The sequence below is a fragment of the Heterodontus francisci genome, chromosome 13 (genome assembly GCF_036365525.1).
Source record: "Heterodontus francisci isolate sHetFra1 chromosome 13, sHetFra1.hap1, whole genome shotgun sequence".
NCBI classification, from domain to species: domain Eukaryota; kingdom Metazoa; phylum Chordata; class Chondrichthyes; order Heterodontiformes; family Heterodontidae; genus Heterodontus; species Heterodontus francisci.
The window spans coordinates 46,472,287-46,487,333 of NC_090383.1; the positions used below are offsets into that span (position 1 = coordinate 46,472,287).

The window sequence follows — 15,047 nt, forward strand, 5'->3', positions numbered from 1 at the left end:
TTATCTCTAATTTCCCTTGTAAGCCATGGTTTGGCTACCTTTCCCATTTTACTTTTACACCAGACAGGTATAAACAATTGTTGCAGTTCATCCATGCGCTCTTTGAATGTTTGCCATTGCCTTTGCACCATCATCCCTTTAAGTAACGTTTCCCAATCCATCATATCCAACTCGCGCCTCATACCTTCGTAGTTTCCTTTATTAAGATTCAGGACCCTAGACTCAGAATCAACTACATCACTCTCCATCTTGATGAAGAATTCTATCATATTATAGTCGCTCATCCCCAAGGGGTCAAAGAACAGTACAGCACAGGAACAGGCCATTCAGCCCTCCAAGCTTGCGCCGATCTTGATGCCTGCCTAAACTAAAACCTTCTGCACTTCCGGGGACCATATCCCTCTATTCCCATCCTATTCATGTATTTGTCAAGATGCCCCTTAAACATCTCTATGGTACCTGTTTCCACCACCTCGCCCAGCAACAAGTTCCAGGCACTCACCACCCTCTGTGTAAAGAACTTGCCTCGCTGAACCCCCCTAAACTTTGCCCCTCTCACCTTAAAACTATGTCCCCTAGTAACTGACACACAACTGGATTGTCAATTATTCCTCTCTCATTACACAATACCCAGTCTAGGATGGCCTGTTCTCTAGTTGGTTCCTCAACATATTTGTCCAGAAAACCATCCCATATACACTCCATGAATTCCTCCTCTACGGTATTGTGACTAATTTGATTTGCCCAATCTATATGCAGATTAAATTCACCCATAATTACAGGTGTTCCTTTATCACATGTGTCTCTAATTTCCTGTTTAATGCCTTTCCAAACATCACCACTACAGTTTAGGGATCTATCTACAACTCCCACTGACATTTTTTGCCCCTTTGTTTTTCTCAGCTCTACCCATACAGATTCCACATTGTCAGAGCTAATATCCTTCCTCACTATTGCGTTAATGTGCTCACCAGGGACAGGAAAAGTACCCAGCAGGTCATCTGTCATCTGTCTCCAGATGTTGCTGCTAATACTCCAGGCCCTAGAAATTTGATCATGCCACACAGCCCTATAACAGCTGGCTGAGTTCAACACAACAGGTGGTGTGTGTGCACTCATTCTGCACTAGAAGTGCAAGACCTGTCATTCTGGTAAAGAGTATTGCACATGCATCCAGGGCGTGCATCTGATACCCTTGTTGGCCCTTTGCATGTGCAAAAGGAGGCTTAATGCCTGTCTGAGGTCACTTTTGCAGAACTTGTGATGTATCTGCATGGTGTGGTTCGTGTTCTTGGGCAATTGAATGCCAAGCCTGTGGTCCTTAAAAGGACAGGGTGTACAGGGCACAATTTCAAAATTTGCAAATGATACGAAACTTGGAACATTTTTAACTCTGAGTGTAGAACTTCAAAAGGATATAGATAAGCTGGTGGAATGGGCGGACAAGTAGAGGATGACGTTCAATGCGGAAAAATGTGAAGTAATTCATTTTGGTTGGAAGAACATGGAGAAACAATATAAAATAAAGAGTATAGTTCTAAAGGGGGTGCATGAACAGAGGGACCTGGGTGTATATGTGCATAAGTCATTGAAGGTGGCAGGATATGTTGAGAGGCCAGTCAATAAAGCATACAGTATCCTGGGCTTTATTAATAGGGGCATAGAGTACAAGAGCAAGGAAGTTTTGTAGAACTTGTCTAAGACACTAGTTCAGCCTCAGCTGGAGTATTGCGTCCAGTTCTGGGCACTGCAGTTTCGGAAAGGTGTGAAGGTGTTAGAGAGGGTGCAGAAAAGATTCACAAGAATGATTCAGGGATGAGGGACTTCATTTACAAAGGTAGATTGGAGAAATTGGGACTGTTTTCCTTCGAGAAGAGAAGGCTGAGAGGAGATTTGATAGAGGTATTCAAAATCATGAGACATCTGGACAGAGTAGATAGGGAGCAACTGTTCCCACTTGTCAAAGGATCAAGAACGAGAGGGCACAGATTTAAGGCAACTGGCAAAAGAAGCAATGGCAACATGAGGAAAAGCCTTTGCACGCAGTGAGTGGTTAGGATCTGGAATACACTGCCAGAGAGTGGTGGAGGCAAAGTCAATCGAGGCATTCAAAAGGGAATTAAATAGTTACCTGAAAAGGAAGAATGTATATTGGTTATGGGGAGAAGGTGGGGGAATGTCACTAAGTGAATTTCTCACTCAGAGAGCCGGTGCAGACACGATAGGCCGAATGGCCTCCTTTTGTGTTGTAACAATTCTGTGATTCTGTGACAGCTGGAAACTGCCACGTGAAAGAATAATAGAACGGTTACAGCACAAACAGGCCATTTAGCTCATTGTGTATGTCACGGCTCTCTGCAAGAGCTATTCAGCTAGTCCCATTTGTCTTTCCCTGGAGCCCTGCAATTTTTTTCTGTTCAGATGCTTATCCAATTCCCTTTTGAAGGTCACGATTGAATCTGCCTCCACCACCCTTTTGGGTATTCAGTGTGTAAAAAATGTTTTTTCCTCATGTTACTTTTGGTTCTTTTGTCAGACACCTTAAATCTATGTCCTCTGGTTTTCGACCCTTTCACCAATGGGAACAATTTCTCATTCTACACTTTCAAGACCCCTCATGAGTTTGAGCACATCTATCAATCTCCTCGCAACCTTCTCTTCTCTCAGGAGAACAACCCAAACCTTTCCAATCTATCCATATAATGAAGTCCCTCATCCTTAGAACCATTCTCGTAAATCTTTTGTGCACCCTCTTAAAGTCTTCACGTCCTTCCTAAAGTGTGTTGACCAGAATTGGACACCATACTCCAGTTGAGGCCGAACCAGTGTTTTTTATAAAGATTCATCAGAGCGTCTTTGCTTTTGAACTCTATGCCTCTATAAAGTTCAGGATCCTGTATGCCTTCTTATCACTTTCTCAATCTGCCCGGCTACTTCCAATGATTTGTGCACACATACCCCCACCCACTTTAGTAATGTATCCTTTAATTTATATTGCCTCTCCTGGTTCTTCCTAACAAAATGTAGCAATTTACACTTATGGAATTATAGAATGGTTACAGCACAGTGGGAGGCCATTCGGCCCATCGTGTCTATTGTGTATTCATTGAGTAAATCTATGTGAGGTCTTTGCTGTAAGCAGCCATTGTTGAACTTTTTATTTACACCTCCCCAACAGAGAGCACAGCAGAGAGGCAGTATAGCAGTATACAAATGCTTAGCTATCACATATATTACACATCTTCCCCATGTAAAATAAAACTTGTATATTAAATGCAAAATGGAACATGAACATAATTTCCCAGAATGCAGTGATGATACCTGAAATTTAGCGGGTTGGGTTGCATGCTTGTTACTGTAATCACATCTCAATCATAGATAACCAATATTTCCACAGTAATTTACATGTGAAAAATAGTTTTCCTTAACACCAGTATGTCTTTAACAAAAATATCATTTGACAAGTAGTAATGAAAAGAACAACTTATTTCTTCTTTCATCCTACATACTTTCAATTAACCTATTTGCCTCCTTTCTCTTTCTCTCTGGCTATCTCCCTCCTTTTCCATTAGCTTGAATCTGCACTCCCAACATCTCCGACTGTGTTGACCTTGAACTTTTACTTTGACAACCAACTCCACTTAATGGTTGTGGCTGTGAAATTGATTGATTTAGTCTTAATCAAAGACCCTGACTCACTTTTCTCTACCAGTGGATTCTGTGATGCCTGCAAAATTTTCAGTTTCTTTGTGACTTGTACTTTCTGACTTTCTCTTGGGACTGTAGGAACTTAGACTATATGAGATTTCTCATGCTCTGCCTTTGTCAGATTTCCTTTTCAAGCCTATGATCTACATGACACTGATGGAGTTGCTCTCCAATCTTCACTAGATATGTGCGTGCACCTAGTCTTTTTACAACAACTCCAAACACATACTTCTCCTTATCACCTCAGTGAATTTTCACCATTACCTTCTGGCCAGCACTGAACTCTCTAAGTTTCATGCCTCGAATATCATGACTCATCTTCACTCTGTCGTGCTTTTCTCTTACTTTGCTATTGACGTCAGGCTTAGGCAAACTGAACCTTGTCCTAGGAGCATGTTTAAACACTAATTCGTAAGGTGAGCAACCTGTTGTACACTGTGGGGTTATTCTGTAAGAGAACAGAAAATTCTTTAGGCTGTGTTGAGGAGAAACATGGAAATTACTGCCTAACTTGTCACCTAGCAAATACTTTTGCAAAGACCTGTTCACAATTTGTACACTTCTTTCTGCAGCAATGTTGGGTGATACAGAAGCATGAGAGTATGTTTGGCTCCATTCTTACTAAGAAATATTTCAAAGTCTTCTGACATAAACTGTGGACCATTAGTTGACACCAACACTTCTGGCAATCCATAAATTGCAAACCAACTTCTCAAAACCTCAATAGTTTTGCCACTTGTATTGGCATAGACTCAACATTTGTCCACTTGCTATAGCTATAGATCAAAACAAAATACTGTTATGTTTTTAGTTGCCCCTGTTCTTTCTAATCTATCCAGCTGTTTACTTACGGTTTCTGACTTTGCATTACGTACTAGCATAGCCTTGCAAAGTGTCAGCTGTACAATGTCCTTTATCTTGACTTTGGCCTTGTGATGTCTAAATTTTATAATTTGGTCCTCCTTGCTGAAAGACCACTTTGTGCACTCTTAGCACATTCTCAATGTCAGACGTACTCTTAATGATCCCTACTGTAAATAACTCATCCCAGTTCAAATGTATTTTTGAGCCCATTTCTTCCCTTCAGGGATACTTTGTTACCTACTACTACTACCAAGGACAAGTAATATAATGCATCATTGTCTTCCACCCTAACTTCACCTAACACTGGAATACTATTATTGGAATAAATAATCAGTTTCACACCAGTTTTGCATAAGGGAATGTGACTTAGGGACTTCTTGTACTCTCCTTCCAAGATAACAGACACTGCTGCAGCTGTATCAAAGATGAAAGTAAGTTATGAATCTCCAACTTTCATTTTTACCGTAGGCGTTGGAATTATAGCTTCAGCTCTTTTTCTCTCAACTTCCATGTGCTGTTTTTCTTTCTCTCTGACTTAGTACAACTCTTGATCTTCCTGCTCAATTACATCACCTTTTGTTTCCATATCTATCATATGTGCATTCGAGAACTTCCAGGATCCTGAACTTGCTTTAGGTGTACAACAACCTCAACTTGGCGCATGCCTGTAACCTGGAGCTTTACTGTTTTCACTACTCCTGCATGGCATCTGGATATGAACGACTTTCTCACAGGCAGAGCACTTTGACTGGAAATGGAGACATTTAGATGGTTGGTGGCTACCATGGCAATGGTAGAATCTAAATTTCTGACTGAGTCTGTGAACATGGTTGCTGTGGCCTGGTTCCTGCTGAAATCTGGTGGACCTCCCCTGCCAATTCAGGAAAAGAACTTCCTTGCAATTTGCAGCTATCTCTTAGTGCCATTTCCAAGGCTGTGGCCTCATCACAGGCCTCCTTCCATGTCACCTTATTGCCTTTACTCAGCAGCTTGGCCTGAATTTTACTGTTCTTTAGACCCCCAACAAACGTGTCTCTATGGTTGACGTCTAAATTTGTGCCATGCTCACAGTGACCAGAAAGTTTCTTTAATTCAAGTATATAATCTGCAATCGACTCATTTGGCAACTGCTTCCCTTCATGCAGTGCAACTCGGAGTGCAATTTCATTCTTAGTCGAGCCATAGTATGAGTCCAGAATCTCATTAATTTCAGAATAGTCCAAAGTACTGCGTCTTGCGGGCAACATTGGTTAAACACCACCTCAGATGTACCTGGCCCCATCATAGTGGGGAAAACTTTCACTTTATCCTCATCTCCTATTTTATTAGCTTGCAGCCAAATGTGTAACCTTCCTTCATAATTGCACCAGCCCTCTTTGTTAGGGTTGAATTCTCCCATTGTCCCAAAATATGTCTTTAGTGACATATTTTTAAAATAGCGTACCGTGCTGTCTCACTGAGTTGAACCTGAACACGACTTGCAGACACACCCGGAGCAATTTTTCAATCACCCAAACTTCCTCAAAATCGACTTTGGGAGTTCCAAAAAGTGTGTCACAATGTTCTTCAGACTGTAATCTCTGGAATCAATGTAACAAAAAAATCAATTCCAGCCTTTTCTGTTTCCATGCTGTCTCTCTACAATAGCGACTCATCTATTGCTACTCCCCTGTCTTTTCCTCATAGCCCTGCAATTTTTTTTTCTATTTAGAAAATGATCTAATTCCCTTTTGAAAGCCAGAATTGAATCTGCCTCTATCGCACTGTTAGCTGTGCATTCCAGATCTTAACCACTCACTGTTTAAAGAAGTTTTTCCTCATGTCGCCTTTGCTTCTTTTGCCAGTCACCTTCAGTGTCCGTTGGTTCTCAACCCTTTCACCAATGGAACAGTTGCTCCCTATCTACTCTGTCCAGACCCATCATGATTTTGAACACCTCTATATCACACCTCCTCTTGATCTTCTGTTCTTCAAGCTTCTTTAATCTATTCACATAACAGAAGTTCTTCATCCCTGGAACCATTCTCGTATATCTTTTCTGCACCCTTTCTAATTTTTTATTTTTTAAAATTTATTGATACAACACTGAAACAGGCCCTTCGGCCCACCGAGTCTGTGCCGACCAACCACCCATTTATACTAATCCTACACTGATTCCATTTTCCTACCACATCCCCACTTGTCCCTATATTCCCCTACCACCTACCTATACTAGGGGCAATTACTAATGGCCAATTTACCTATCAACCTGCAAGTCTTTGGCATGTGGGAGGAAACCGGAGCACCCGGAGGAAACCCACGCAGACACAGGGAGAACTTGCAAACTCCACACAGGCAGTACCCAGAATTGAACCCGGGTCGCTGGAGCTGTGAGGCTGCGGTGCTAACCACTGCGCCACTGTGCTTCACATACTTCCAAAAGTGTGATGACCAGAACTGGACATAATACTCCATGGAGGCCAAACCAATGTTTCATACAGGTTTATCAGAACTTCCTTGCTTTGGCACTCTACGCGCATAACTATAAAGCCCAGGAGTCGGTATGCTTTATTAACCGCTTCCTCAACCTGCCCTACCACTTGCAATGATTTGTTCACATATACCCACAGGTACCTATGCTCCTACACCCCCTTGAGAATTGTATCCTTTATTTTATATTGCCTTTTCTCGTTCTACCAAAGTGAATCACTTAACACTTCTCTGCATTAAGTTTCATCTGACACATGTCTACACATTTCACTGGTGTATGTCCTCTTCAAGTCTATCATTATCCTCCTCACAGTTCACAATACTTCCCAGTTTTGGGTCATCTGTAAATTTTGTCATTAACATATATCAAGAAAAGCAGTGGTCCTAGTACTGATCCCTGGGAAACATCACTGTATATCTTCCTCAAAGAACAAAGAACAAAGATAATTACAGCACAGGAACAGGCCCTTCGGCCCTCCAAGCCTGCGCCGATCCAGATCCTCTCTCTAAACATGTCGCCTATTTTCTAAGGTTCTGTATCTCTTTTCTTCCTGCCCATTCATGTATCTGTCTAGATACATCTTAAAAGACTCCATCGTGCCCGCGTCTACCACCTCCGCTGGCAACGCGTTCCAGGTGCCCACCACCCTCTGCGTAAAGAACTTTCCACGTATCTCCCCCCTAAACATTTCCCCTTTCACTTTGAACTCGTGTCCTCTAGTAATTGAAACCCCCACTCTGGGAAAAAGCCTCTTGCTGTCCACCCTGTCTATACCTCTCATGATTTTGTACACCTCAATCAGGTCCCCCCTCAACCTCCGTCTTTCTAATGAAAATAATCCTAATCTACTCAACCTCTCTTCATAGCTAGCGCCCTCCATACCAGGCAACATCCTGGTGAACCTCCTCTGCACCCTCTCCAAAGCATCCACATCCTTTTGATAATGTGGCGACCAGAACTGTACGCAGTATTCCAAATGTGGCCGAACCAAAGTCCTATACAACTGTAACATGACCTGCCAACTCTTGTACTCAATGCCCTGTCCGATGAAGGAAAGCATGCCGTATGCCTTCTTGACCACTCTATTTACCTGCGTTGCCACCTTCAGGGAACAGTGGACCTGAACACCCAAATCTCTCTGGACATCAATTTTCCCCAGGACTTTTCCATTTACTGTATAGTTCACTCTTGAATTGGATCTTCCAAAATGCATCACCTCGCATTTGCCCTGATTGAACTCCATCTGCCATTTCTCTGCCCAACTCTCTAATCTATCTATATTCTGCTGTATTCGCTGACAGTCCCCTTCACTATCTGCTACTCCACCAATCTTAGTGTCGTCTGCAAACTTGCTAATCAGTCCACCTATACTTTCCTCCAAATCATTAATGTATATCACAAACAACAGTGGTCCCAGCACGGATCCCTGTGGAACACCACTGGTCACACGTCTCCATTTTGAGAAACTCCCCTCTACTGCTACTCTCTGTCTCCTGTTGCCCAGCCAGTTCTTTATCCATCTAGCTAGTACACCTTGGACCCCAAGCGCCTTCACTTTCTCCATCAGCCTGCCATGGGGAACCTTATCAAACGCCTTACTGAAGTCCATGTATATGACATCGACAGCCCTTCCCTCATCAATCAACTTTGTCACTTCCTCAAAGAATTCTATTAAGTTGGTAAGACATGACCTTCCCTGCACAAAACCATGTTGCCTATCACTGATGAGCCCATTTTCTTCCAAATGGGAATAGATCCTATCCCTCAGTATCTTCTCCAGCAGCTTCCCTACCACTGACGTCAGGCTCACCGGTCTATAATTACCTGGATTATCCCTGCTACCCTTCTTAAACAAGGGGACAACATTAGCAATTCTCCAGTCCTCTGGGACCTCACCCGTGTTTAAGGATGCTGCAAAGATATCTGTTAAGGCCCCAGCTATTTCCTCTCTCGCTTCCCTCAGTAACCTGGGATAGATCCCATCCGGACCTGGGGACTTGTCCACCTTAGTGCCCTTTAGAATACCCAACACTTCCTCCATCCTTATGCCGACTTGACCTAGAGTAATCAAACATCTGTTCCTAACCTCAACATCCGTCATGTCCCTCTCCTCGGTGAATACCGATGCAAAGTACTCGTTTAGAATCTCACCCATTTTCTCTGAGTCCAAGCATAACATTCCTCCTTTGTCCTTTAGTGGGCCAATCCTTTCTCTAGTTACCCTCTTTCTCCTTATATATGAATAAAAGGCTTTGGGATTTTCCTTAACCCTGTTTGCTAAAGATATTTCATGACCCCTTTTAGCCCTCTTAATTCCTCGTTTCAGATTGGTCCTACATTCCCGATATTCTTTCAAAGCTTCGTCTTTCATCAGCCGCCTACACCTTATGTATGCTTCCTTTTTCCTCTTAGCTAGTCTCACAATTTCACCTGTCATCCATGGTTCCCTAATCTTGCCATTTCTATCCCTCATTTTCACAGGAACATGTCTCTCCTGAACGCTAATCAACCTCTCTTTAAAAGCCTCCCACATATCAAATGTGGATTTACCTTCAAACAGCTGCTCCCAATCTACATTTCCCAGCTCCTGCCGAATTTTGGTATAGTTGGCCTTCCCCCAATTTCGCACTCTTCCTTTAGGACCACTCTCGTCTTTGTCCATGAGTATTTTAAAGCTTACGGAATTGTGATCACTATTCCCAAAGTAGTCCCCTACTGAAACTTCAACAACCTGGCCGGGCTCATTCCCCAACACCAGGTCCAGTATGGCCCCTTCCCGAGTTGGACTATTTCCATACTGCTCTAGAAAACCTTCCTGGATGCTCCTTACAAATTCTGCTCCATCTGGACCTCTAACACTAAGCGAATCCCAGTCAATGTTGGGAAAATTAAAATCTCCTATCACCACCACCCTGTTGCTCCTACATCTTTCCATAATCTGTTTACATATTTGTACCTCTATCTCACGCTCGCTGTTGGGAGGCCTGTAGTACAGCCCCAACATTGTTACCGCACCCTTCCTATTTCTGAGTTCTGTCCATATTGCCTCACTGCTCGAGTCCTCCATAGTGCCCTCCTTCAGCACAGCTGTGATATCCTCTTTGACCAGTAATGCAACTCCTCCACCCCTTTTACCTCCCTCTCTATCCCGCCTGAAGCATCGATATCCTGGGATATTTAGTTGCCAATCATGCCCTTCCCTCAACCAAGTCTCAGTCTGAAAAACAACTGTAGACCACAACTGTAGTTTTTTGCCACTCTTCCAACGTCATATCCATGCTCCCACTGCTGCTTTTATTCCATAAGCTTCAACTTTGCTGGCAAGCCTATTATGTGGTACTTTTTCAAATGCCTTTTGGAAGTCCATGTACACCACATCAATCTCATTACCCGCATCAAACCTCTCTGTTACCGCATCAAAAAACTCAATCAAGTTAGTTAAACATGATTTTCCTTTAACAACTCTGTCATGGCTTTGCTTAATTAATCTACACTTGTCCAAGTTGCTGTTAACTTTGTCCAGATTATTGTCTCTAAAAGCTGTCCCACCACTGAGGTTAAACTGACTGGCCTGTAGTTGCTGGGTTTATCCTTGCACCATTTTTTTGAACAAGGGTTGTAACATTTGCAATTCTCCAGTCCTCTGGCACCACCTGTATCTAATGAGGATTGGAAGATTATTGTCAGTGTCTCTGCAATTTCCACCCTTCCCTCACTGTCCTCGGATGAATCCAATTCAGTACTGGTGACTTATCAACTTGAAGTACATCTAGTCTTTCTAATAATTCCTTTTTATCAATTTTTATCCTATCCATTCTCTCAACTACCTCCTCATTCACTATGACTCTGGCAGCATCATCTTCCTTGATAAAGACAGATGCAAAGTATCCATTTAGCACCTCATCCATGCCCTCTCCCTCCATGTGAGATCCCATTTTTGGTCTCTAATTGGCCCCAGTCCTCATCTTACTACAAACCACAGGTAGGTCATGGCGGGAGGGGTCTCGCGGGGTGGTCATTGCAGGGGAGAGGTTGTAGGGGGTCGGCAGCAAGGACAGGTGGGTGGCTCTCAGCGAACACCTCCCCCCCACCCCGATGCTGGGTCCATCATTCAAACACTAAGTGCCTTTTAATGAGGGACCTCCATCCCCCTCACAGCACCCACCGGAGCCAGCAAGAAACCCGCACAGATTTTCCTGCAGTGCTTCCTGTGCGGTGACAGGCCCACCTGCCGCTCGGCTAATTGTGACGATGGTGGGATGAGGCCATTAACTTGGTATCAGTTGCCCACTTAAGGGCCTCAATTGTCAGGGCCCCGCCACCTTCCTGCCTGATTATATGCTCTCCTCGCTTCCAAACCCACCGCGGGGGAGAGCATAAAGTTCCCCCCAATTAGGTCAAAATTCATTTGAATTGGTCAAATTCCATGTCTGATTCAGATAATGCTCTGAATATTAAATTGATGTTACTTCATCAGTATTCTGCATGTCCTTCATTGCACATTAACGCGACAAATCTGTACACCTATGATAAAGATACCACTTTCTGTTTTCCCAATAACGAAAATCACAGAGAAAATTATGCCACATAACATCTTTAATTAAATCAATAAAGTGACTTTATTTAAAGATGTAATTATTTTTAATTGTGCTTAGAAGTTTGAACATCCACATGTTGAACTGAAGTGTCCCTAATTTCTCTGTATCACCAAAACTTTCCTACAAGTGTTACCAATGTATTTAACCCTTGCCTTGGGAGTGCACTCATTATCTTGCTGGAAGTGTTTCAGGGATGGTAATGGGGTGGCGGGGGAGGTAATATGCTTAATAATATTATGCAAAAATGCTGGTGCATTAAATTGGCTGACCATACTGTACAATATTCAGGAAAGTAATATATTTAGCTATATCTTTTTATTGTATGTTGTACCTTTATTGCATTAAGCAGCAAAGTAGTCTATTGGTTTCTTGGCCATAGGGGAGTATGTTATAACACACTGTAATTTGCAAATACTTCAATAATAAATCATTTCATATTCTGTTTCATCATGTTCCTGAAATTAAAGTGTTGATTTGTAACATGCCACATTTCCTTAACTAAAAGGATATTTTAAAATGCATTTGGTGCCGGTAAAATCAGTGGATACAAAGATGCATGAAGTGATCAAATGATTGTTTCTAGAGCGGAGTAATATTCACACATTCCAGAATCATTCAGGAAATTGCAACTCTGATTCCTTCTCCAATTAAATTAATAAACAGGAAATCAAGGGCTTCAGGTTGCTATTTCCTGACCAATGTTCCCTATAAACACTAAAATAAAAGCAAAATACTGCGGATGCTGGAAATCTGAAACAAAAACAAGAAATGCTGGATTCACTCAGCAGGTCTGGCAGCATCTGTGGAAAGAGAAGCAGAGTTAACGTTTCGGGTCAGTGACCCTTCTTCGGAACCCGGTTCCGAAGAAGGGTCACTGACCCGAAACGTTAACTCTGCTTCTCTTTCCACAGATGCTGCCAGACCTGCTGAGTGAATCCAGCATTTCTTGTTTTTGTTCCCTATAAACACTACTTCTCACTAAGAGAGATAGGGAATAAAAGTCAGCTCATGGCTTTTTAACATTTTGGTTACAATGTACTTTTGTATATTTCCAACATTTTTGTTTTTATTTGAACAAGGAAGTACACCTTACCACACAAATATTTTACAAGCTTTCACAGCTATCCCATTTATGTAGATGAGCTGGCAATGCAAATTAAATAAGCTTTTTTTACACATTCAATTGAACGCAGTTTCACAGTAAACCTACAAAGATAAAAAATGAATTAAATTCTGATAGCATCAAAGTGAAATTCCTGTTCTACTATGAAAGTGCTTACCTATTTGAAATTTGTGACAACTTTACTAAAATAATGTACAGGAATTACAATGGAACATGCTACAGCGTTGAAGATTACTACTAAACAGCATGGTTTCGTGGAGAAGTGGTATTTTATGTTGATCTACAGAAATGCAAACTCTCACTTTAACCTCTTTGTGTTTATACAACTTTGTCTTTCTTCAACAGAAGAGTCTTCAGGGATGGAACCTGATATGATGTTAACAGTTTCCATGGAAGGTGATTCACTGGATGCTTTAGCCATTAAAGAAGGTACTGCCTGGGTATGGCTACTTCTCTTTTGTGCTGCATTTTTTAACCTCCTGTACGTTCTCCTTTGCATCTGTGCAATGTATAGAAATTCTAACGTGCTTGAGGTAAAAGACCAGAGGTCACGCTTTCTCATTTAATAGGGTCTCTATGCTACTTTTAGTACTGTGTGCAAATAGTCAAATTTGGCATGTCCTAAATAAATGACACGCAACTGCATTAGAATGATTAATGTGGATGACTGCAAGAATGGAGATTGCTGGTGGCTTTAAAACCAATGATATCTTACTAGTGATCTCAGTTCACGCTTATAACTTCACCTAATTGCTGCTCATGATTTGCACAATTCCTTCTGTTTTGTGGTTTGTGTGGATGTTTTCTGCTTCTCTTGGGATTAGCACAATGTTAAATGTACAAGCTCTGTGAAGAAACATGTGTATGTAGCCAGAGAGAGTCAATGTGTTTCAGATGTAGCTGAAAGAACTGGCTGCTAGCTTAGTGCACCAGCTAATAAATTGCATTTGTAGCATGAATAAAGGTTAGACTACATGTGTTTAGCTGGTCTAAGACCAAACTGGTCACGTCAGGTCCACGTTTATCAAATTTTATTTCACCCATGGTCTAATTCATATATATGTATGAGCTGACAAAATCAAATGCTGAAACCAGAAGTAGGCCCAAGCCAGACATTTTATAAGCATAAAAAAATGGATTGGGGAACATGAGAAACTATAGACCAAGGTCAGGCCAATTTAATCTACCCAGTTCATTTCTACCAATATCCAATGTATAGTTTTTACTGCCAAGGACCTTACCCAACAAAATTAATTTATTGAAGAAAGCAAACACATACTTAGTAATAACTGTTACTGAATTATACAAATTACAAATTCCTTTTGGATTTCATGAACTTTCACTTCAATCGTAAGTCTATTGAGGGACCTTGAGTTTTTTTTTGAGGGTCGTCACCCAGTTTTGTGTTCCATGGGGTATGCAGCTTCCACATTCAGAGATTGTTGAACTGGCAGCTTTCTCCACAGGCAATCCCACTCTTGTCTGGCTGCCAGTCAGTACACCAGAGAATGTCCATAGGCTGAATTATTCTTCACAGCACAACTGAAGTCAAATGCTTCCTGCAAATAAAGATGCATAATGCTACTATCTTAATAAATTTGTTTGATATTACCTGTTTTTCATAAATTGATGTTCCCCTGCATTCATTTAATTCCCTTTCACAAAAACCTATTAAGTTGCTTCTATTGTAATAGAATGTAACCTAATTAAAATTTTTCTACAACTACTACCAAAGAAATCTTTATGCATTTGTTCATGATGCTGTGGCATATTGTACCCAGAGGAAACCAACTCTTCAATACTTTGTTGTTTTGGTAGTGCTATTTTTGGTTATAGAATGGATTAACAACCAATTATTTGAAAGTTGAACTTCCAAAATTATATTAGAAGGTCAAAATGATCATCACTGCTGGCTTTTAAACTATTTATATCATCCTAATGATCTCAATTCACACTTTAGCTTCAACTAATTGGGATTTCTGATTTGCACATGTCTTCTCTCTCAAGATTTGAATAATATTTTCTGCTTCCCCGGGATTAGCTCACTATTAATGTATGCAGCTTCTGAACAAACAAAGGATTGAACTGTCGCATCAGACTATGTGACCTTTTCCATTCAACTTTCTTCTGTTTCCTGGTGCTCTATGTTATCTGCCTTTCACCTTACCTCTTCATGAATTGCATTGCTGATTGTAGTCATTCTCAGTGCCTCTAAACAGTTTCTCAGGATTTAACATATCAATATCCTAAACTATCTTGAATACCTCAGCAAGTCATCCCTCTT

General features: G+C 41.5%; 1 protein-coding gene across 2 annotated transcripts in view; it reads left to right on the forward strand.

The window, feature by feature from the left end:
* Positions 1-15,047, forward strand: part of fndc1 (fibronectin type III domain containing 1) — a 316,339-nt gene that overhangs the window by 176,765 nt on the left and 124,527 nt on the right. For both annotated transcript variants that reach the window (XM_068044773.1, XM_068044774.1), the window contains one exon: positions 13,109-13,192. In XM_068044773.1, coding sequence (XP_067900874.1) covers positions 13,109-13,192 — 84 coding nt within the window. The remainder of the gene's footprint in view (positions 1-13,108; positions 13,193-15,047) is intronic.